Source organism: Homarus americanus, unplaced genomic scaffold (assembly GCF_018991925.1).
Source record: "Homarus americanus isolate GMGI-L3 unplaced genomic scaffold, GMGI_Hamer_2.0 scaffold46197, whole genome shotgun sequence".
NCBI lineage: Eukaryota > Metazoa > Arthropoda > Malacostraca > Decapoda > Nephropidae > Homarus > Homarus americanus.
The window spans coordinates 1,908,883-1,935,306 of record NW_024723050.1 but is presented as its reverse complement, the minus strand read 5'-3'; the positions used below and the strand labels follow the sequence as shown (position 1 = coordinate 1,935,306).

The following is a 26,424-nucleotide window of genomic DNA, read 5'->3' as shown; positions in this document are numbered from 1 at the left end:
GTGTGTTATCTTACTCTCAGTTCCCTCCGCCTGGCTCTCAGGGACTCCAAAAACTATTACGTTGTTCCTGTGCTGGAAATTTTCCCGTTGTTCCTCCTCTTCCCTAGCAGTAGGTCTGTTAATTTTCATTTCTTCGACACACTTCTTCAGAGTTCCTAGCTGCTGTAGAACCTGTTCTGATCCTGCATTACTCTCTGCCACCTCCCGTGGCCCTGCTAATGCCTCAGCTTAACTCCTCTTAGCAACCACCTCCATTTTATTGGCTACTTCCTCAGTCTTAGCAAGGATCTCTTTCCCAACTTGTTCTAGTTTGGCAACCAGCATGGATCCAGCTTCATCTATTTTCGTCCCTAGGGAACTCGTTCCCCTATGGCTTGCAATCGCCTCTTTCTCCTTGATTATGCAGTCAGAGCAATACCAGCAACAGCGTTCATGCTTTATGGCAGCTTACATCGTCCTAAACTTTGCAAGGGTCAGGCCTGTATCACCCATAACCGTCATCCCCTGCAGTAACATACTCATGGTTGTTGTTGTTGTGTGGTGGGGGGTGCAGACTGTGTATACATCTACACGTATTTAAAAATAAAGAAAAAGAAAAACAGTACTTAGCTGTCCTCTGCTGGTTTTAACCTTCCTTGTTGCCGGTAGGGTTGTCTTCTGGGGTTTTTTTTTCAGTTTACTTCTGCGTTTGTCGGGATTTATGTACACTGCATTTTGCTATGAATTACGGATTTTATACACCCACTCAGTCCTTTAGAAACACAGAAAAATAAAATAAAACTTTCTTTGGGGCGGTAATAGAATGCCTTTTAGGATAGCCAGCTTGTTGATTTTATTTAATTTTTAATTTTTTTAACTATTATTTCCTTATACTTTCTTTTTCCATTCTCATCAACGACTATATCTCTTTGTGATATCACTGTACACTGTATCTCTCTGTGAATGGTGTATTGAAGGCACAGTTTCAGTCCATGAGAAAGCACACAAACAAAATAAAATTTAAAGTCTCTGTGGCACCTGAAACACGACTTGGTTTCTGCTGACAGTGGTGCCTTACCAGCTTGCTTGCCAATTTGCAATCACTTTAATTTATTTACAACCTCTTCCACAGTCACTGATGACACTATGAACTGATTTAACTAAAGGCACAGTACTACACTCTCTGGTTGGCCTTTATCACAGCTGTGACCAATACTCCGTAAAAAAATAAAATAAAAGCTTTGTCATATGGCAATGATTTTTTTATTGTAGGCCTCTTGACCTGTGCTGTATCTCCAACTCGGTGGAGATTGAGTTTTCAAAAATACAATCGTGTCTAGCATTAAAAATCTTATCGATTTACACTTTCACATCACTAAAACGATCTTGATGATCTTATGTAATCCAATCCAATTTCTGCCGCTCAACAAGGAAGGCCCAAATGCCGAACACGCTTTGTTACAGAGACTCAACATGACCCGACCCGCGCGCCTAACTTCCTCAAGAACAATAGGGAGGTTAAACAAGGCAATTACTTCCCGAATGAAAATAATAAATTAAAATTATTGAAATTAAAAGAATTGGATGACAGAGCAGCTTTGATCTCCCTTCTTGGATTAACATTAAATAATACAATATATCTCTGTGTTTGTAGGAAAACTATTGATTTTCTAATTCCCTCATTTACAACAGATTTTTTTAAACTTTTCCATTTATTGATACTGATTATCATGCAAACCAGTTCCAAACCTACTTAAATAACTAGAACCATAGTATAAATTTGTTTTGGAATGGGAGTAAACAGGTTTACTTGCTGTGGTTACTGCAGAGGCAAATATTTTAATTGGAAATTACTCAGGTTCTTGCAGGTTGTTCACTAAAGATCAAGGATGTCAACTTTTTGTATGGTTATTCTCATGAACAACATGCCATAAAACAAAGAAACCTCCTTTGTAAGCATATTGCAACTCACCTTAGCACCTAGTACTGTATTTTAGTTGTGCTGTACTGTACTCCTTTAAAATGCAATGTGAGCTTTTAATTTTTATGTACAGTATTGCATGTCTAAGTTCTTGTATGTACTGTACATACAGTATACAGTACTGTACTATTTACTGTACCTGTGTGTTTTGTTTTCAATTGGTTTATACTGCTAGGACAAACCGTAGAGCATTTGTACTTAATGTAAATTCCTAATGTACAGTATTACCCCGCCTAACGCGGTTTCACTTAACGCGTTTTATCATATACGCGGTGCCTCGCCAGAGCTGAACTTTCACTTAACACGGATTTTTTCCACATATACGCGGTGAGTGTCCGGCTCGAGACGCTATTTTTAGATTTGCCCCACCCGCCACCCTGCCTGACTGCCTGTTTTAGCTCATAAAATTCATACAAATTACCCGGCCAGAATATAATTTACATTGCTGGAATTCTTATAATTTGGTGATCATTTTGAATATAAACATCATATATTTTGCATTAAACATACAATTTTTAGATAAAAATTTTTCTCTAGGTAACTATGTTATCTTTTGTGCAAAATATATGACATTTATATTCAAAATATTCCTGGTCTTACAAGGAATCCAGCAATGTCAATTATATTATCCTAACTTTAGTTTGAGGTATTATTTATTAAAATTTAGTGGTTATCCCACACATCTCCTTGGGACGGTTGGTGGGGGGTGGGGGGGAGGGAGGGACCGACCGACCATCTGTTACCCCGTGAAGAATTATTTTTTTTTTTATTAACTGAAGATATTTGTTTTAGCTCATAAAATTCATACAAATTACCCGGTCAGAATATAATTTACATTGCTGGAATTCTTATAATTTGGTGATCATTTTGAATATAAACATCATATATTTTGCATTAAACATACAATTTTTAGATAAAAATTTTTCTCTAGGTAACTATGTTATCTTTTGTGCAAAATATATGACATTTATATTCAAAATATTCCTGGTCTTACAAGGAATCCAGCAATGTCAATTATATTATCCTAACTTTAATCTGAGGTATTATTTAATACTAAATGTTAAAAACTCTGGAAGGGAGGATTGGTGGGGGGTGGGGGGGAGGGTTGGGACTGACCGCGCGGTTGGAAGAGGGGGGGAGGCAAGGTGGGGTACTTTGATTGACAGATAGTGTCGTGAAGATTATTTTTTTTTTTATTAACTGAAGATATTTGTTTTAGCTCATAAAATTCATACAAATTACCCGGTCAGAATATAATTTACATTGCTGGAATTCTTATAATTTGGTGATCATTTTGAATATAAACATCATATATTTTGCATTAAACATACAATTTTTAGATAAAATTTTTTCTCTAGGTAACTATGTTATCTTTTGTGCAAAATATATGACATTTATATTCAAAATATTCCTGGTCTTACAAGGAATCCAGCAATGTCAATTGTATTATCCTAACTTTAGTTTGAGGTATTATTTATTAAAATTTAGTGGTTTTCCCCCAAGCTGTGAGAGGGGGAGGGAGTTGAGTCCATTATTTGAATGGACATTAACTTGGCGACTGTATTTCTCTATTTCTCTTAAGTATTAATTGTGTGCATGTACCATCATAAAATTAAGATGTTATTTTTACTACAACATAGGTATGTGCCTTCAAAAAGTGGAGTTTGGGGGTTGGGCCGGTTTCTATTGGAATTAATCCCATATGTTCTGTTGTTCACTTAACGCGGATTTCACTTAACGCGGGACCCTCTGGGTTCAATTGACCGCGTTAAGTGGGGTACAACTGTATATTAATTTAAACTTGTGGCAGGCTCAATATGGTGACCGATTGATGGATGCCACAAACTTGGAACGCAAGAAGAAATTAAGTGAGTTAAAGTTCCGGATAAAAAATATGGAAATGGACCAACGAACACAAGCACTTAAAGGTACAGTAGTTCTTTAGTTTAATAAATGTTACAAATAAGGTGTAAGGTATTGTTTATAGATTTTTAAGAAGATGGAGGAAGTGATGTTAGTTATAATTTTTCTTTATTTTAGCTTTGAATCATTTGTCAGTCCTTGGTCAGACTGGGATGAAAGTTATCTGACATTATGGACATATTGCCCTGGATGCTGCCACATGGCTGTAAAGCCATTAGCCCATGGCTTCAATAATATTGGAGTCTGGAAAACATGTGGTGCTTGGTAAGGTGGATAACACTTTTCTCATGTGTGTCTGGCCCAATCAGATTAGAGTCCTGCTTGACCCGGAGACATGTGAGAAGGGTGTTATCCAGTGTTACCCTACCAAACATAGGTTTCTTGGACTCCAGTTTCCTTCTGTACTAATACTGGATAGACCAACTGCCCCGAATGGCTGGCTAGCTGGTAAGTGGTGGGGAAGAAATCCAGAGGATATGAAGAACTTTCATCCAGAATATTGCCAAGTAAACATAGGAAGTTGGCATGTGTGGGGACAGTGACTTGCATAAGAGATTCTGCAAATAGATATTATAGCTACATATTACCCAATTGTCCGTCTTTCTACAGACAAGATATAGTATTTTGTTTTACAAGGGTCCATATTATTACTTTACTTTCAACCTCATTCATAAACTGTGCTATACAGAAACTTAAACTTTGTGTATTCGACAAACAAAGAGTGACTGCCAGTAATGGTAAGTTACATAATTTTCTCAGAAATGCATGAAGAACAAAGAAATAACTAATGATTTGTATAATACCTTACAGATACCTGGTATTCACATTCATTATAATGTGATTACTAATCAGGGGTAGAAATTCACATACGCCCGGTAGCCCGAGGCGACCAAAATATCATAAGGGTGACAAGATTATACTATTTGGCTGGTCTGGGATCACCCGATGGGCGAGTGGGCCGATGACAGTGGTAAGACACACTCAATGTGTATAAGAGCTTCTTATAGAGAATACACTATTAATGCTAGTTATCTTAATTGTATCACCGGTATTGCAAGCGGAAGGGATACCCATTTTCTGTATATAACACTATATGAAAATTAAAATAAAATATATATACTCAATGATATAATGTAGTGTGATAAAACTGGACATATGAGTTGGTGCAATGCCACCTAGAACACCAGGCCGGTTCAGGGATTGTATGACGTCACACACAGATACAGTGAGTTCTGCTATAACGCGTGTTTTGATAACGCGAATTTGCTCTAACGCGATTTGTGAATTAGGAACGATATTTGTATAACGCGAACGCTTGTTTGCTATAACGCGATTTTTGCTTACTATTTCTCCAATTTTGTGGTACAGTGGGGTATGCTATAATGAATCTAATTGGTTCTAGAACCTTGTTCGTTATAGCATTCATTCGTTATAGGATTAATCCGTTCCAGGCCCCCAAATACAACCACTTAACACTGAAAAATATAATATAAAATTGTAAAAATTGTAAAAAAGTGCATAAATATGCATCTTAACCCCTGAAATAAAGAATATCATTAATATTTGTAATAAAAAAACAATAAATTAGAAAAAAAAAAAAAAAAATTTAAATAATGTGAATATAGTAAAGAAGAATATCAACAAGAAGCGTTCTGGTGATAGAATTCCCGGTGATGATCGTAAAAGAAAGGATATAACACTTGAAGAGAAGCTCAATTTTATCAACCTCAAAATCACCCTTCTCCCCCATCAAGTAAAGTGTTACATTTACTGTATGATTTCATTATTAGATATGAATGTAACATTTATTTAGACTGTGCTATCCTTTGTGTTAGGCTAACTACTAAATTTTTTCGATTTCGAGTAATCTGCACCTAACCCTATTTTCTCCATAAGCCCTGTTATTTCTATTACGCGATTTTCTATAACACGATATTTTACAAGAACACAATTATCGCGTTATAGCAGAACTACCTGTACCACCGCTATTCATGTCGGTGTATGGACACCGTGCATTGTAATGAACAAACGCTGGTTAATTATGTAGATATACAATTATTATTGAGAAATTAATTTCTATTCATAATATATAAAAGCAATGACAGCGAAATTTAGTACCTGAATGTATAATAGGCAAGAATAAAAACAATTGACAAGTAATGAAAACTTCCTTTCCATCAACATTCACACCATTTATTATAAAAAAACAATTTCAGGTACACATTCAGATTATCACCGATACAAACAAGATATCAAAAAATAATAACGTGTACGAAATTTGACAACCAATTCACACATACATTCAAAATGAACTCGCTTACAAGGATGCAGTAAAGGATGTTCCACTCGCCAAAAAGGTTGACATATACCTGTTCTATAGGCATATACCTGTTCTATAAAAAGAGTTCTCTCAACAGGAGCATGTTGAAGTGTGCTCATGACATTTGTCAGGTACCATTTCTGGCTCCTGCGTATGCTGCAGGCATTGGAGCATCTACTGAAGAGTTACAAGGCTATTGTACTCCACATGCAGCAGATACAGAACCCTGATGATCCCGCGAAACACAAGGATTCATCCAGAAAAGCTAAGAACTACCTGCTCCTTCTAACCAGTGCTGACATAGTCCAGTACCTTCACCTCCTACTGGATGTGGTGCGGTGCCTTGGGGGCCTCTCAAAGCTGTTCCAGCATGGTCAAACCAATATTTCTGCTATCGTGAATGAACTTCAGACTGCGGTTGATGTACTTAACAAATATTTGACTTGGCCAGGACCCAGCCTGAGAAGGATTATGGAAGGTGACACGATCATGTTCCAAGGAGAGAAGCTGAGTGGTAGAAACAACACTTTCAAGACTGCAAGGCGTGATATGCTGGCATCACTGATTTCAAGTCTAAACAAAAGATTTATTGACATGGCCAGTACAAATCTGAATTTCAAATTGTGGTCTGCAGAGTACAGTGGGAATGAAGATTTCGGGGATAGCGCTGTGCAAGCGTTGGCCCAGGCTCTTGAGAAAACACTGATGGAGGCAGAGGTGAATCCTACTTTTGTAGAGGATGAATGGACTGTTCTCAAAAGTTACATTTACAAGAGTAAGACATCACTTGTTTCAAGACTGTCTTAACAACATATCAACCAATCATACGGAGAAAGGTGTGCCTCATTTCTCCATCTGGTTGACTTACTGCTTTCCATTCCAGCTAGTTCGGCTGATGCTGAATGTGGTTTTAGCCAGGTCAAACTCCTCAAGACAGACTGGTGCAGTCGTCTCACTGATGACCACCTGACGGATCTCATGGTGGTTCAGTTGCAAACAGAGAGTGTTGGCAACTTCAATCCGGACAAAGCCATTGCCAGATTACTAAGAACTGGGGCCCGCTGTGTGGATGGCTACACTCACACTGCTGGCTGCAGCACAGTGGAAGATCTGGACGACAACAATGAGTTGAACGAGGAGCATGTACAGGAAATTCTTGTTCAAATGCATTGAATAATCTGTGCTCCATGCAATTAATTTAGTTAATATGTGATTATTCCAGTGTTGGTTTATGATTTCCACTACTAAATAAATGTCACACAGTAAATATGTGCTCCATGCAATTAATTTAGTTAATATGTGATTACTGTATTCCAGTGTTCACACTGTAAATCTGTGCTTCATGTTAATAATTTAGTTAATATGTGATTATTCCAGTGTTGATTTATGATATAACATAGTTTCTACTAGTAAATAAATGTCACACAGTAAATAGAACTTTTTATAAACCCGTTAAGTGCCAATGTTTAATGTTTCTTGACAATTTGTTTAAGGGCTAGTAAAAATTTATAAGGACTAGTAAATTTTCAAATCTACTAGTCCTGTTGGTGACTATGAAAAAATGGTGAATTTCTACCCCTGCTAATGCATGTGTTATGGCTGCCAAATATGATTTGATATACAGTACTGTATGATCACAGTATCATTCATTACATCACATTTTTCAGAATGGATGAGCTTCAAGGAGGTGGTAGTTATGTTCGCTGAGCAACAAGTAAAATATCGTGCAGAACATAAAAAGGAGCAGCAGCTTAATACTGCCATCCAGTAAGCGTATCTCTTTGTTGACTCGTACATTTTCTAGAAAGTTAAAGATAGGGAGACCAGATGATGAGAGAGCCCCAATATACAGGTAGTCCCCGACTTACGACCGACTCGACTTACGTCCACCCGCACTTACGACCTCTTTAGTCGTACCAAAATGTGGTCAAATTATGTATTTTTGAGTCCCAAAGTCAGTACACAGATAAACTTTTCATCTGTAATTCACTTTAAAATGGCTGGCAAGCTTAAAAGTGAGTGTTTTGTGGTGCTGAAAAGAAAAAGAGACCCAAATTTTCGATTTTCTATGTACTGTATTATTTAAGCATTTCCGACTTACGACCATTTCGACTCACGACCTGGATGTCGGTTCCTAACCCCGTCATAAGTCGGGGAGTGCCTGCCCATTCTGGGGTCACTAATTCTAAGGGAATAACTTAAATCTACTCTAATTCTAAGGTCGCTGCCACCAGACCCCTGGACAGTATGTAGCTTGTTCAGGTAGCTGGCAGAGCAAGCCGGGCAGTGGGTTGGGTTTTTCATTGACCAAATTGAGAGTGGGAAGAAGGGTGAAACATCAATCATGACTTAACTAATTTATTCCTTATAAAAACATATTGCATCCAGTCACAATACAAAAAGATTTGGCCTTCATCAGAATAACCACTATTATGTCCATTACACTTCACATCAGTATACGTCCTTCATCAAATAACTACTATTACCATCTTCATTCTTCATAACAACCAATGACCTCCTTACCTTGGTCATTCCTTCTTACCATAACACCCAACACATCAGATTGCACCACAGGTTAGAGTATAGCACCACATGTTATATTATAGCACTACATCTCAGGTACACTCCACACCTACAAGTATGGAACTCCTTGGTATTCTTCAGGCACATGTACCAGGTACCTTGTTCACACTCTACTCTTGCTAAGTAGATGGAGTACTTCCCAGGTAATCATACCAGTACTGGTTCCAGGCCGGGTATTCTTAGGTCGCTCCACATGGCGACCGCGAAACTTCTCAACACACAATTATGTTCTCCTATCCTGGGTGGTGATATGTAGGGTATCCACAGATTCACAGTGGAGGTGCAAAATGGCCATAAGCAGACACACCACACCCGGTGGGTTCCTCACAGTGGTGGTTGCTCAGCCGACGCTCTGGGCAGCACCTGTTTTGGTGAGAAGCCGGGCGTCACTCAGAGTAATGCCTGATGGACTTTTAACACCACGCATTATTGCAACTACTACTTCACTTTATAACATTAGGCAAGGTTTTAAGATGTAAAAAACTTCTAGATAAGTCTTTTTAGGGCTGAATGGAGCACAATGGAGTTCACTGACCTGTTTTGGTGAGAAGTCGGGCGTCACTGAGGGCGATGCTTGGCGTCACACACTGAACTAGGCCTACAGTTTCCAATCTTAAATTTTCACTTTGATATTATTATGATTCTCACATATACAGTAATAACCCACTTAACACGGTTTCGCTTAGCACGATTTCACATATACGCGGTGCCTCGCCAGAGTCGAATACGTGGGTTTTTTCCACGTATACGCGCAGAGTGTCCAGCTCCAGACGCTATTTTTAGATTCGCCCCACCCGCCACCCTTCACTTCACTTCTCTAACACTATTTCAGGGAGTATGGTAAGAACTGTACGGTAATCCAGGAGTTATGGCAATTTAAATGGATGCTGCTCACACTCGCAGTCTGACTGCTAAGATAATATTGTTCATTTATCATTCTGATCTTCCCTTCCAATGGGCCTTAAGAGTTGTCAATTAGTTTATTTGGTAGAACTTACTTGCTGCTAAGACGCATCAAAATTTGACGCAATTTTGTTGAAAACTTAAAATTTTGGTGATGTTTTTAAGTTCGGTGACTTGATTTACGTCACCGTGAAGTTTGTCTTATCATGAATATAACATGAATCGTGTCATCATGCACGAGACGGTTAATATCAAGGGGCACATGGCTTCATAATGACCTCAAAATGCCCATGATATTGGTCAGATTACAAAAAAATTTCTGGGGGCTTACAGTGACCCCCGCCCCCCACCCCTCCCCCTAAAAAAAAAATAAAGAAAAAACTGGGTAGGTTTGTAATTCTCGCCATGTTCCCCCACCCACAACTTCTTGGATTCCCCCCCCCCTCTTTTTATATTCCTGGATCCGCCCCTGAAGTGATACCCATAGCCTTGAGATCCGATATTATATATTATGTTCTTACCCCATAAAGCATACAACCACTTTATCAGAATCAGTGGAAATACTGTGCTTAAGTTCCTACATAAGATAAGCATTTCAGCTATGTCTTTCATGACATCAGTTGAGGCACTGTGGGGAAGGGTCCCACAGCTCTCTTAAAAAGTAATCAAATTTTGTATTTGAAACTTTTGTCATTAAAAGTAGTTGTGCTAGAATTACCAAGGTTAAGAATCTTCACTTTACATACTGTATTTCATAAAATTAAGATACTGTACCATAATAATGTTTTTGGCTACTTTTTGTGTTGCCATGTACATATTGCTTAATTTCCACATAGATTTGCTTTATATGAACTTGTTGTTGAAAACAATATTGAACTGTAACTAGTCTGAAGTCATTATTTTTTCTAGGGTTCTAAACGTTAACTTGTACACCTATATACAGTGGGGTATGCTATAATGAATCTAATTGGTTCTAGAACCTCGTTCGTTATAGCATTTGTTTGTTATAGGGGTAATCCGTTCTAGGCCCCCAAATACAACCACTTCACAATGAAAAATATACAGCTCCTCCCCGACTTATGACCTACTCAACTAACATCCACCCGCACTTACGACCTGCCTCAGTCGTACCAAAATTTGGTGCTGAGAAGACAAAGAGACCCCCATTTTAGATTTTCTATGTACTATTTAAGCATTTCCGACTTACGACCATTTCGACTTACGACCATTTCGACTTACGACCATTTCGACTTACGACCTGGATGTCGGTCCCTAACCCTGTCGTAAGTCGGGGAGCAGCTGTAATATAAAATGGTAAAAATTGTAGAAAAGTGCATAAATGTGCATTTAAACTCCTGAAATAAAGAATATAATTAATACTTGTAATAAAAAAGAATAAATTAGTATAAAAAATAATAAAAAATACTGTTCGCTGTAGGAGTTTTGTTCGTTATAGCATTTTCAATTTTATAGGGAAAACCGTTCGTTATAAGAATATTCGTTATATAAACCGTTCATTATAGCATACCCCACTGTATGTACTTTTTTCTTTTTGTTTATTATGCTTTGGTTGGATGTCATTTCTATTATGTTCTTATCCCCAATTTTCTCAACAGAAGAACAGTTTGTATCTTAAGTGCTTTTCCAGAACATATAACAAGACCATCAAACATGTGGAAGCTGATTGTACCCAAAAACGGCAATCAAAAAGAGGTGAAAATGTACTCTGCTGGTCTTTACCAAGTACAACTATTCAGGTAGAGTTCTACTTTTCTTGTTTTGTGCTGTGTTACTATGTAAATGGGCATATATATATATATATATATATATATATATATATATATATATATATATATATATATATATATATATATATATATATATATATATATATATATATATATATATATATATATATATATATACACACACACACACAGTGACCCCTCCGTTAACGAACTCAATCCGTTCCAGAAGGTCGTTCGTTAACCGAAACCATTGTTTCAATTGGTTTTTGGGTAATTGGTTCCAGCTCACCGAAAATTTCCTAAATTCAACAAAAATGGTAGAAAAATTCACTTACTTTGAGGTGTGTATGTAGAAGGCTCCTGGATGATGATGATGGGATTTAGAATGGGGGTGGAGGAGAAGGAAAAAGAGAAGGCATTGGGGTGGAAGAGAAGTCATCCCATGGCGCCATTTCACCCATAAAATTTTAGCTCTCTTGGTGTAATTCAAGATTATTTTCTTTAAATCAACACTGCACTGCATTATATATTGTCAATATGTAAAATATATTTCAAAATGACCAATAATTTGCTTGGAAACACAGAAAAAAGTGTTTAGTTGAAGAGAGTCTCAAGCAAGATGTTACCTCCAGTGAAAACAGAGAGAGACTAACTCCTGTTTGCTGTGTTAAGAGGCTGGATGCCGCACATTAAACTAGTCACTTTCCCTTCAGTTATGTTCAGTAATTGTTAAAATGACTAAAAAATTGAATATTAAACTTTTAAAATTATTGAATAGTATAAACTTCTTGATATTTACTAAAATAGTAAGGAATTTAAGCCCTAGAACCGATTAATGTATTGGCGGACTGATACTAAAGCTGGTTGCCCGGTCAGTGCAAGCGAAAACATGTTGAGGTCGGTTCATAAGAACTTCGTTAACCGAATTTTTTTCGTTAACCGAATTGAAGATCCTTATGGAAGGCAGTTCGTTAATCGAAATTACGTTAACCGAGGTGTTCGTTAAACAAAGGGTCACTGTATTTATAGAAAACCTACTAATGTGTGTTCATACATTCATTAATATTCTGCCCACCATAATAGAGTCAAACAGTCAGTATTTTCAAAATGTTTTTACGTGCTTTGAGAATTTGCAGCCCGGAATTCATTGATGAGGAATATAAATATATCTATAATATTGGCTCAAACCTTAAATATTCTAGATCTTTCATAGACAAATGCCTGAACATTATTAAGAAATCTTTTTATAGAACTGATCCCAAGCCCACCCATGACCATAAGAATCTCTTAGTACTACCATTTCACAAAAATTTCTCTCAAATTCCTTTACAACTAAAAACTAGGAACGTCAATGTGGCATTTAAAAACTCATGCATTGTTAAACAAATGTTAATCAAGAACTCCCCCAACAACACAATTGGTTGCATTTATAAAGTTCCTTGCAAGGAATGTAATATGTTTTACTTAGGCCAGACAGGTAAAAATCTTGTAACTAAACTTAAACAACATAAATATAGTGTTAGGACAGGCCAGGAATCCAATGCTCTGTTTGTTCATCTGAGGGATAATAAGCATTGCATTGACTGGGATAATGCCTCCTCAATATTACCTTGTAATTCAATTGACAGTAGGAACAGTATAGAATCTAGTCTCATTAAACATACCGAAGCAGTCAACATGAATTTGAGTAATGGCATGTACAAACTGGACAATTTTGTAATTAAGAAGATTTGTAACCAGGTGAGAAGGTTGGGTCACCTTACTCTCTGACCTGACTACCGACTGTTGCGGTGCTTTTTAAAGATTAGTAGGGTCATTACCTAATACCTGACCATTGTGGACCTGATCTCACCCTCCTCTGTATATATACACCTTGTTTTGTACTTCTCCTTAGTCTGTACTCACCCCTGAAGATGTGAATTACAGGAAAGCGCTTGGGAATTTCGTGTTTTCTTCTTTCCTTGTGGTTATCAGCATATACCTTGATCACACGCAACTACAGTGATTCACTTGTGTGTATATATATATATATATATATATATATATATATATATATATATATATATATATATATATATATATATATATATATATATATATATATATATATATATATATATATATATATATATACATATATATACACATATATATATACACATATACATATACATATATACATATATACATATATATATATATATATATATATATATATATATATATATATATATATATATATATATACAGTATGCTATAACTAACGAATTGGTTCCAGAACCTTCATATGTAGGATTAATCCTTTCCAGGCCCCAAATACAACCACTTAACACTGAAAAAATTCTGTGGAAAATGTAAAAATACGGTACTTTATCTTACCTTAGTGTTATTCAGCATGCAGGTACCCCTAAACACTGGCACATCACTATCACTTCCACTGGGAGTCTTGATTTAAGGTCCTCAAACAATTGTTTAGCCTTCTCACAAATTATAGCTTCACTAATGTTACCACCTGCCATTTCTTTCTCCTTTATCCACACTAAGAGTAATTTTCCATCTCTTCAATCACATTACACCTTTGCTTTGCTAAGTCTAAAGATTCCTTTAGCCACTTGCACAGTTTTAACCTCTTATTCTTCAAAATCGCATATATAGTCGATTTAGCCATCCCATATTCATCACTAAGTTTCGCAATGCTTCTTCCATTCTCACGCTTTCTTTATAATTTCTTTTTAGTTTCAAGGGTTATTAGCTTTCACTGCTGGACGACTATTGTTACAATTGTATACTTGTATAACAAAAATAGTTATACAAATAACGCTAATTTCCACATCAAAACGAACAACAATAACACTGGCACTGGCTACACAATGAGACAAAGATGGCGCTTGACGCTTGTTTGGTCGCAGTACAACAATATTCATGCGCCAGGCTAAGTAGTCCCGTATTCATCCGTTGTAGGAGTTATGCTCATATAGCATTTCAATTTTATAGGTAAAACCGTCATATAGGAATATTCGTAGTAGATCCGGTTTAAGATATATACAATATATATATATATATATATATATATATATATATATATATATATATATATATATATATATATATATATATATATATATATATATATATATATATATATATATATATATATATATATATATATATATATATATATATATATATATATATATATATATATATATATATATATATATATATATATATATATATATATATATATATATACACACACATATAGTTAACCTCACTTTACGTGTTAATGTAACCCGGAGGGTACATGAAAGTTAGAAACGCTAGTAAAGTGAATAACATAACATATGGGATTAATTGAAATGGAGTCCAGGCCGATCCCAAACTCCACTTTTTGACGCATACATAACTATGTTGTAGTAAAAATAACATCTTAAATTTATGATGGTACATGCACACAATTAATACTTAAGAGAAATAGAGAAATACAGTCGCTAGTTAATGTCCATTCAAATAATGGACACCTAATCTCCCTCTCTCTCACACTACACTGCCGGTCCCTTCCTCTGAGAAATTTTGGGGGAAACCAGGTATAGTAATAAATAATACCTCAAACTAAAGTTAGATAATATAATTGACATTGCTGATTCTGTAAGACCAGGAATATTTTGAATATAAATGTCATATATTTTGCACAAAAGATAACATACTTACTCAGATTAAACATTTTATCTAAAAATTTTATGTCTAATGCAAAATATATGATGTTTATATTCAAAATGATCATCAAATTGTAAGAATTCCAGCTATGTAAATTATATTCTGCGGGTAATTTGTATGAATTCATCCCCAACCTAAACTCCCAATCTCAGAAAATTTAGATTTTAACATTTTGTATTCAATAATACATCAGATTAAAGTTAGGATAATATAATTGACATTGCTGGATTCCTTGTAAGACCAGGAATATTTTGAATATAAACGTCATATATTTTGCACAAAAGATAACATACTCAGATTAAACATTTTATCTAAAAATTTTATGTCTAATGCAAAATATATGATGTTTATATTCAAAATGATCATCAAATTGTAAGAATTCCAGCAATGTAAATTATATTCTGGCCGGGTAATTTGTATGAATTTTATGAGCTAAAATAAAAATCTTCAGTTAATAAAAAAAATAAAATATTCTTCACACGGTAACAGATGGTCGGTCGCCGGTCCCTCCCTCCCTCCCCCCCACTCCCCACCAACGTCCCTACTAGATAAATGTGTGGGAATACCAGACTGTTTACCTTTTTAGTAATAAATAATAAATCAGACTAAAGTTAGGATAATATAATTGACATTGCTGGATTCCTTGTAAGACCAGGAATATTTTGAATAATAATATCATATATTTTGCACAAAAGATAACATATTTACTCAAGAGTAAACATTATATCTAAAATTTGTATGTCTAATGCAAAATCTATGATGTTTATATTCAAAATGATCATCAAATTGTAAGAATTCCAGCAATGTAAATTATATTCTGGCCAGATAATTTGTATGAATTTTATGAGCTAAATTAAAAAAAATTATACTTCACCCGTGTAAAGGGGTACACCCACCGCGGAATGTGAGCATCCTGGGTTCTGGCAAGGCACCGCGTAAACGTGGAAACGCGGAATGTGGAACCGCGTAAAGTGAGGGTTGACTGTATATATATTTGTGAAATAAATGTATGTAGTAAGTATGTACAGTAATCTTTTTCACTCAAATCATTACGAAACACTATTGAATTAGAATACTGTAGCTGGTGTAAACAGTCGGAACAGTCTCACCACCGATTGTCTCTCGTGAAGCAAGCTTATAAATTAAAGAAAATACTTGCAGTGTGTTTAATATATTACAGTACAGTCAACCCTCGCTTTACACGGTCCCACTTCACGCGTTTCCACATTTACGCGGTACCCTGCCGAAACCGGAATGCTCACTTTCCGCGGTGTGTGTACCCTTTTACGCGGAGAGCGGCGCGAGCAGGGTGCGCACAATGTCGGCCAGTCATCAAAACATTACCGAGTTCTTCACCCCGCTACCCACCACAGCCGGCCCAAGTCAGTGATAGTGATAGTGAGGATATGGACTTGTATGGACTTTGAGGGGTTTGACAAAGAGGCCCTGCAAGCCTCTGTGGTGGATAGTGATACAATTGATACAAGTAATACAGGTGAGGGCCAATAATCTGCCCTCTGCCTCGGAACCAACCCCCCATCCCCGTGTGCCCAGTCATCTTTCCTACTAATGTAAGTGTTAAAAAACCTAATATTATTGATATTTCTCTTAATTATTAATTGTGTGTGCATACCATTATAAAATTAAGAAGTTATTTTTACTAAAACGTAGGTATTGTGCTGAAAAAGTGGAGTTTGGGGGTCGGCCCGGTCTCTATTTCAATTAATCCCATATGTTATGTTGTTCACTTTACGCGTTTCTCACTTTACGCGGGCCGCCGTGGGTTCAATTGACCGCGTAAAGAGAGGGTTCACTCTATGTTATAAATAAATAAATAAACAAATAAATTAGTAAATCCATTTCAAGTAAATGAAACAATTGTTTTCGACACCGACATTAGTTCCAGTTAGATAACAGACGTTTAAGTGAGTCACTAGTGTTTACATTACACCAACCGGTAACATTTGATGCCATTACTTGAAGTGAATTGGCCTCATTTTAAAAAACCATGGATGTGTAAACAGCACTGGTCAATGGGATGGTAGGTAAAGGACTACTGGGTCAGTAAGCTCCCAATGGTTAAGTGTCACATTTGAGGTACCGGTCTTATACAGCGAATAGGGCTCAAAAGCTACTTATTAAATGGACATTTTTGGGGTCGTCTTATACACCCCGTCGCCTTGTAGGCCGAGATGTACGGTACCCAAATCAAGCTACCCACCTTTTGTGGAGTGGAAAGATGCAAATCCCAGCACCTTACGCATCTGCTTCTCCTCTGCTGACAGTTCTTGTGATGGACCATCTAAAAATGGAGAAAAAAGAAATAAGCACACAACATAAATGCATATGTATGTGTGAAACAGCCCTCCAAGGTATGCTACAGTACAATTAATCCCAACGGCATGGAGTTAAAAATACCACTCCTATACGTACTTATATTATGAAAGAGAAGGAAAAGCAAACAAGACAAATGTGTGTAGGTAGTAAGTACTAATGATAAAATAAGGCAAACTTGTTGAATTTATGATGAATAGAAGGAACTGGAACATTTTTACTTCAGTAAAATGAAGTTGCAAAGTAAATAAGAGGTGTACACATGCAGTACTGTACAGTGATATCCTTGTTAGCCGGAACAATTGGTGCAGAGCACTTCCGGGAATGAGAGATTTCCGGCTAACCAGGCAACTTTCTCAAACCCAGAAAAATCCTCCAACCCTGTAAATATTTCCGGTTACTGGAAATACTTTCCGAGTGTCTAAGCTATGCATCTTGCACAGACAAATACTAGCCCACATTCCCAGAACGTTTCTGGGTGTTGGGGTTGTTTTCCTTGAGTCTAAACTGCTGGAGTCTGCAAATGCAGTTCTAATTAAGTTTGAAACTATTTCTTTAGTACAGTAGGATCTCAAGTTTAGCGAGTTTTAGATTCGTTCGTGATTCATATGTTTCGCATCACTTTTAAAATTTTCTGTCTCTCAAGAATAGCAATTTTCATTACCAGTTTCACGAGTCATTGGAGAGTGGACATTGTCACAGTCTTTTGTTATCCGTCGAACCGCCGAGTGTTTTTTGTTTACAGCAGTTAGTTTGAATGAGCGAGCGGTGCAGTGACCTTGGATTATATAACCCATTGTGCTTACGTTTCGCTAGATTCTTGTTTAACTATTAATGATTCTTGTGTATTAGCGATTACAGTATTGTGTATTAACGATTCTTGTGTATTAACGATCTTGTGTATTTACGATTCTTGTGTATTAACGATGAGTGAAGTGCATAATATAAATGTCAGGAGCGGTTCTGGTAGTAATGATGGCTGTAGAGACGGCCAACAAGGAAAGACCCAAGCCAAGCGTGACTACCGTAAGGGGATCAAGAAGAGGAAATGCACCCTTGAAATGAAACGAGAAATGCTTGAAATGATCAAAAGTGGTGCTAGTACCTGTGAAATCATGCGTAGGTTCAACTGCCCTGAAACAACCATTCGTTTCCTTAAGAAGAACAAGGAAGCCTTAACTGCTTCTGTGAATGTATTCTCAAGATTTTCTAATAACAGGATGTTCTCCGATACTTCACAACAAAACCTACTGCTTGTTATCACAGAACAACACCTTCACAGGTTGGTGGAAAGAAAAACCGTGAGCAAGGCGACCTGTCTGGGCCACAGATAAGGCATCAAGCACTTGTTTATTACGCTTCAGTTGCACAGAATAAACGTGTTAACTCTCCACCACCGTTCAGTGCTTCTGTTGGTTGATTGGACGCCTTTAAGAAGCGCTATGAAGTCAATTTTGCCTACTACCATGGGGAGAGTGCATCGGCTGATGTCATAGCAGCAGAAAAATATCTACCTGTCTTTCAAGCTCTTGTGAAAGAGGGTGGTTATTGCCGAGACCAGATCTTCAATTGTGACCAAACTGGCATTTTCTGAAAGCGCTCACCTAAGACCACTTTCATTGCCAAGGATGAAACACAGGCAAGGGGTGTAAAGACTTCAAAGGACAGGATTACAGCTAATGCAAGTGGAGATTTCTTGATGAAACCCTTGGTTGTTAACCATGCTGCCCGTCCTAGAGCCTACCATAATGCCAATATGTCGCAATATGTTTATTGGATGTCTAATAAGAAAGCTTGGGTTACAATGTCTTTCTGCACCGATTAGTTTGACAAGCACTTTGTTCCTGACGCCCATATCGCCTCTGCAGCCACTTGACCACGAATTCATCAGTAATGTTAAAATGTTCTACTATCAGTCACTCTATAAAGACTTTCGTCAGCAGACAGATTCATTAGTTGAGTTACATCAAATCGAGGCAGAACTTTCTGACAGTGACCAGGCTCTACCAGCTAACCAGGAAGAGCAGGAGATGGTAGATGACTCATCTCCTAGCACTTCACCACTGCAACCTGAAGTGTAATCAGTTTGTGAATTTTGGAAGAAAAATAATGATAAAAAGGCAGTGGACAGAATTGTTGAGGCATGGCGTAAGATTACTGTTGCAACAGTGCTACACGCATGGAAGCCTTTGTTCGCTATCTCTGAGGTAAGTAGGGCAGAGCAGACCGAGGCAGAGGCAGTCCGTGGCAGCAACACTAATGGACACAGTGGAGGCAGCGCGGTCAGTTCCAGCACCGGGATTTTCTGATGTTCAGGTTGAAGATTTGCAAGAAATCATTGGTCAACATCAGCAGCAACCGACAATTGAAGAAATTTTGGAGGAGGATAAAGAACAAGAAGAACAGTAAGTAACACAAGAGGATGACATTAAGCACATCTCAGTGAACAGCTATAAGAATACGATACCGGGCCTCATCCTTGGAACCGTATCTGCCCTGCTCTTGATAAGGTTATGGAAGAATATAAGGCCTTGTACATGTCCCGTGTTAATGCTCGTCAGCAGGCCCTTATTACTCGGAACCTGCGCAGCTCCAGCCCGTTATTAATGCCTTGGCAAACATCACTTTAAGAGATGATGATGGTACCACCGATGATGATATTGAAGTGTTGGGTGACTTGTGGAAGAGCTGCCTCAAGATTTTGAGGGATTTGATGCTGAGGTTAGAGGAGGTGTAGAGGAGGGAGCAGGGAGGAAGCAGTAACCAGCCCTCCCTGCCTCGGAACCCATCAACCAACCCCGTCAAGCATTTCATTGACTACATCAAGGTAAGTTATTCTACAGAATGAGTGTATATAAATATTGTTATCAACAATATGTACAATATACATACAGTATGTATGAAGACATTACAGTAATGTCATTTTCTGGGTGGGTTTTAGGTCATTATAGGGGGGTTTGGGTGACACCGCAGAACTGATTAGGCTTATTTACATATGCAGTATTTTAATGTCACTCATTTCATGATTTTAATTTTCGCGATGCTAAAACTGGTACCAAATAGTCGCGAAACATGAGAGCCTACTGTATAATAATCCAGAATAATTTATCTAAAAGTTTGGATAAATATATTTAACAAATAAAGATCTATATGATACGGGCATGAATGAAGCTGTGTGGCAGCAAAGACTCGTATTTTCCATTTTCATGGAGCTGTGGGGGATTAGTGGGTCTAATGTAACTGACCTGACCTGATGCAATGTCAGGTGGAGGTAGGGTGGGGGGATTAGTGGTCTCATATTACTGACCTTCTAATGGAATGTCAGGTCACCCTTTCTTGGGTGGTGGATTAGTGGGTCTCATGGCCTGAAGATGTCTTGAATAAAGACAAAGCTGAAGTATTTTTAGGAAGATAGTGATTAGTATAAATGAGCAAAGTTGTATCCCTTCAACATTACGTTACATAAAATTTTAAAATATGGAGTGAGAAAGCAAGTCACACAGATGGCTGGAGATAGTGGGAGGTGAACCTCTTTTGAGGAGAGGGTGGGGGCTTGTGCGATCACTTTTCTCCCCTCTTTCCTCACTCAAGCGTGGCAGTTCTGTTGAAATCTGAATTTTTGATAAATTTTTTGAAGTTTGGCGACTCAATTTGAGTCACAGTAAAGTTGGTCATATCATGAATATGATGCAAATTGTGTCATCATGTGCGAGAGGGTTAATAATGTCTACAACAGGAATTGGAAAAGATTAGAGTATCTTTATTGAATAATTAATATGCAGGCATGAGCTTCAGTGTTCTGAAATTTGTTCCTAAATGCAAATAAAAATTTTCTTCGCAGGATCAGATGATAAGTGGTACCAGCAAATTTAGTCAACTTAGTGTGCAACAGAACTTCACTTCAAGTAAAATATTAGATAATCAATGGCAAACTGCACAACACTGCCCCGATGCAATTATGGCAGTCACTCGAGGACAAGACTTGCAGCAGTCCCATACCTCAGTCACAGCAAACATTCGAGGACAGGAAAAAGCCCAGCAGCTTACCTCAGTTAAACCAGATAGCCATAGTCAGGACACACAGCAGCTTCTTGCTCCTCTCACAGCAGATAGAGAGAGGCAGGACACTGATATCATAGAAGACTACCAGAGGAATGATATTCAACAATGTCCTATTCCGGTCACGAAAGACTTTCAAAGGTTGCACAAAAAGCAGTGCTCCTCCCCAACCTTAACACACGATCAGAAGATGGACACAGTTTTGGGCTTCACTCCAAAAACAAGAAATGACCAGAGGGAGGTTATACAGCAGAGTCTCACATCAGACATACAAGGTCAACAGATGAGAGGTACACTACAACCAAGGCAGATGTTCAGCAGCAGTCTTTCACGTCTTAAACTAAAGGTTTGCCTACATATAGAGTATTATTGTATATGGTTTATGAATTTCACGTAGAGGGTGAGGTGCTCTGTTTTGGGTAAATGCTGAATGAGAATGAAACACTTGCGTATTAAACAAAAATTTTCAAGAGAAGAACCTTACAGTGTTTTCTTGTACAATTAAAACTGCCTCACTGAAATGGCGCAATGTACTGAAAGTCATTTGCAATAAAAAGCTTTGCTTTAGGTCCAAGAACATATCAGCTCAAGTTGGCGAAGGTCTGATGCCACACCATGCATGCAATTGGTCTTCTATTACACTATGTATTACAGGTACAAAGAGGTCACAACTAATGATCACATAAATAAATGGCATATGGATTTGTTCACCAGATTAATATCTAACAAAAGACCTTTAACTGTAGGTAGATTATTCATGACTACAATGGAGTCTTATAAAATTACCAATAAACATCAGTTTTAGAATGTAATGTACTTCACTGAGATTTTGTGTGTGTGATATTCTTTGGCAGATTGAGTTTAGTTGGTGACTGTCAGAAGGTTTTTAATGAATAAGAGGAAAAGTATTGACCCAAGACTGATCCTTTTGGAGACTTCACAAATAATATGCATAATACTGTACAGTACTGTAATACTCAACCTGCTCTTATGGCCAAACTCATCGTACTAAGTGATTTCAACATCAACAACACTTGAGTGGGTGATGTACGCTATTTGCAGCGACCACCAAGTTAGTGTGGAGGGGGGGAACTCTTTAACTCGTTTAATCTCATACAACTCGTCAACACCCCACATTATACATGATATTGTAGGACAATAAACACCAGCTTGATCCCCTTGAATAATTATTCCAATTTCTTCTTTCATCGCTTTCTCTCTGTGTTCAACAGACCATTTCCTTGTCTGCACTTGAAAGAGCATAATTGTCATTGATAATTAGGTTGACTGAAATGGACTTCAAGATTTCCATTTATCATTTCCTTGGACCACCTGCTTTTCTGAAGAGTCTTGCTTTACTGCAGAGCATGTCATAGATAACATCAAGTTCAGAATGGAAGAGTTCACACTTAACCAGTACCTGAACTATATGAATCCAATGCATCCATACAAGTTCTCATTAATTTTTATTATTTTTATATTTTGCCCCCGGCCCCGATGTGGGTCAATGACCTGTGCCCAGATGGGTTAAAAAAAAATGTAGAGACTAAGTAAAAATCAATGTTAAGTTGTCTAACAAAATTTTCTTCATAGTAAAATCTTCCAGATTCCTAAACACTTGCCTCTTGGGTATTTTAATTTTGAAGAAAACTTCTTCCATAAATTTAATGAAAAATTTGATTGGTTTGTACTCCCTTTAGCTTCCAAAATTTGGAGAAAAGAAAAAGATGTCCCAGTCACTAACCGAGACCTCGAACAAAGAAGGTAGTTGGATTTTGTCCAACGTTATCGAGTCTTCAAGTTTTCACCATCCAAATGTCTCAGAAACACGACCAAGTAACCTGACAAGCTCTCTCTTCAGCTACACATCATCATCCAGTGATAAACCTCCCAATCTCACCACTATGAGTAATTTCAATAGTCATAAGAGTACAGACCATGGTTGTCTGTCCATTTCCACCCCAGGGGGAAGGCAGACTGAAAGTATATCTGGTAATATCTCTCAGAAGTATCATATTAAAGTGGATGTGGCTGGTGTTGGTAAGAGGTGTAGTAAAGAATTGATCAGCCTTACCAGTGAATCAGAGAACAAGCTGCCTATCAGTTCCTGCACACCACACTCTACTCTTCAGCCTAAGGACTCTGTATCTGAAACACACCACGGAGGTAAGTTCTTTCCTCTTAAGAATAAATTAACCCAAGAATTAAATTTACAACGATGCTCCATAACATATACACATTCATCAGTGCACTTGTAAAATTATATGCAGTTACTCTGCTTTTACTAATATATGTACTGTGGTTAGCAATATACAGTATTATTATACCCAAGTAGGTTGAATGTGTTGTTTCAGCAAACATTGATATCATAATTATTATGTCTTCCAGTTGAAATCTGTATTTTTGTTCAATCTGTATTTTTCTAGAAAATTTTAAGTTCATATCAAAATACTGTATAATTGTAATACAAACCTTCTCTTGGAGGTACAATATGCTATAAGTATAAAAGCTGAGATTGACTTTTTCTTTTTTCTTTGTTGTCTCTTTTTTATGTTCTTTTTAATTTTTCTTTCTACTTGTTTTTATGTTTTATTTCTAATTCAACTTCTCAAAGTATTTATTTACTTCAGTTACTTACTAAAGAAGGTAAACCAGGCAAATAGATTACATATTGGGTCTTGTAAGAAGGTCATTCAGATATCTAGACGGTCCGTCCCTCGTAACGATCTTCAAGAGTGAAGTGCTTCCCCATCTGGAGTACTGTCACCCGGTCTGGTCCCTGAGATATGCTAGGGACTGTCAGTTGGTTGAAATGTTCAAAGGAGGGCCACCAGACTGGTTCCTGCACTTCGGCACCTCAGATACCCTGAGAGATTGGAGCGCCTGAACTTGCATAGCTTATACTACAGACGGGCAAGGGATGACCTAATTGAGGTGTATAAGCATCTCAAGGGGCACTACTCAGTTGAGTGTCCTTACTTGGAGCTGGCGGACGCTCACCCCACAAGGGGTCACAGCTGAAGATTGAAGAAGCCGCAAGTCCAGAAAACTGTGAGGGCCAAACTTTTTCGGGGTGAAAGTTGTGAACTCTAGGAACAATCTACCAGAAAGTGTTGTGACGGCACTGAGTGTAGCCTCTTTCAAGACAAGACTTGACCAACACTGGAGCGGGTTCAGGTACACTCAGGAGCCAGTGCACGCCCAATACTTGCCAACAGTACATAGCAGAGACGTGACCGATCGCCCAAGCGGCTAATGAGCCGATCATTTGGTGAAGAGGATAAAAGAAAAAAGTAAAAAAGTAAAAAAAATCTCCCCTTATTTGTCTCACCACTGAGGCACCACGGAAGAATATAGAAGGACAATGTATAGTTTTTCTTGCGTCTTTTTTATTGTTTTATCATTTATAAAGGTTAAAAATTATTTTTGGAAAAGTTGATTTTTCTCGTTTTACCCATTGTTGGGAGTATGGCCGGCAGCACCCTAGCCCTGGGCGTAAGGGTTAAACATGTGGTAGTATAGCGAGGTCTAGGGCACGTGGATTCACTTATACAGGTTGACAACCCTTTATCCGAAATTCCGAAAACCGAAAGTTTTTTTCGTGGGGCAATTTTTTATTTATTTATTTATTTTTTTAAACAGGGATTAGCCCACCTGGGCATAGATCACTGACCCACATCAGGGTCTGGGGGGCGAAAATGTAATGGTAATAATAATTATAATAATAATTATTCATAGTAAATAAAATTTTTAATAAAAATACACCAAAATAAAATAATAATGATGATGATAATAATAATAATAATAATAATAATAATAATAATAATAATAATAATACGTAATAATAATAATAATAATAATAATAATAATAATAATAATAATAAATATAACAATAAAATTAATAATAATAACAATAATACTGTAATAATAAAATAATAATAATAATAATAAAGACATACTGTAGCGTACCGTGATGTGGCCAGTAGTCAATTCTCTTTAGTTGTCTATTTTCTCTTTGTATGGCCACACAAACGTACGTACATGTAGATATCTCACACTCAGGAACGAGGTAGAATAGAAACTCACGATGCATTTTCTGTATATATAATATTGTTGTACAGTACAGTGCAGTGCTAAGGAGTTACTAGGTGAGGAGTAGCTTGCTCAGAGTTCCTGTAGGGCGAGGAGCTCTCTGAGGAAGCTGGGTGGTGAGGTGCTGGAGAGTGATATTGCTGGTCCAGTAGGTCAGAGTAGAATGGTCTCCCTGGCCAGCCATGGCCGTATTTATACAATTTACGAGGATCAGGATTTGGGGTGAGCGTAGCGAGAGGGCCAATCACAGAGGAGGAGGCCAGGCACACCCAGCACTCTGGTCCTAGCGTTGCTATGTGTGCGTCCGCACTGGAGAGTAGGTCTACTGGCACCGCTGGCTGTACGCTGATTGGCGCGCGAGAGCTCAGTCGTCCCTTGTAGGGGATGGAGTCCACTACAATACTCCCCTTCCCCTCCGGGCGTGGCGGGAGGCTGGAGGTTGACAGGGTTGTGTCCCACAAGGGACACATAACGGGCAGGTGTACGTACCACTCGACCACTACGGGTGACGACTCCATCTAGTGACACAAAAGCTGTGGGAGAATCAGGGGGAGGAGGATTTTGGATTAGAGGAGGTTGTACAGGCAATGGTTGTTGTGCTCTTGTCACAGCAGGGGCAACGTCACTGGCTGGGCAGACATGGGCAGGGGACATGGCAGCAACAGGGTCCACGACAACAGCAGTGGGTACCTGAGGGTGGAAAAGGGGTGCCCAGAAATGTTGTGGGCAGGGTCTGGCTGGGTCAGGAGCCGGGGCCACGTCAGGAGGAGGGTCCATGACGGCAA

The 26,424-nt window shown here is 37.8% G+C and overlaps 1 protein-coding gene across 1 annotated transcript in view; it reads left to right on the top strand.

Moving 5' to 3' along the window:
• LOC121863327 overlaps positions 1 to 26,424 on the top strand; it is a 45,214-nt gene that overhangs the window by 8,801 nt on the left and 9,989 nt on the right. Inside the window, exons 3-6 of the mRNA XM_042361951.1 lie at positions 3,771 to 3,888; positions 7,871 to 7,970; positions 11,338 to 11,446; positions 21,330 to 21,893. Coding sequence (XP_042217885.1) covers positions 3,771 to 3,888; positions 7,871 to 7,970; positions 11,338 to 11,446; positions 21,330 to 21,893 — 891 coding nt within the window. The remainder of the gene's footprint in view (positions 1 to 3,770; positions 3,889 to 7,870; positions 7,971 to 11,337; positions 11,447 to 21,329; positions 21,894 to 26,424) is intronic.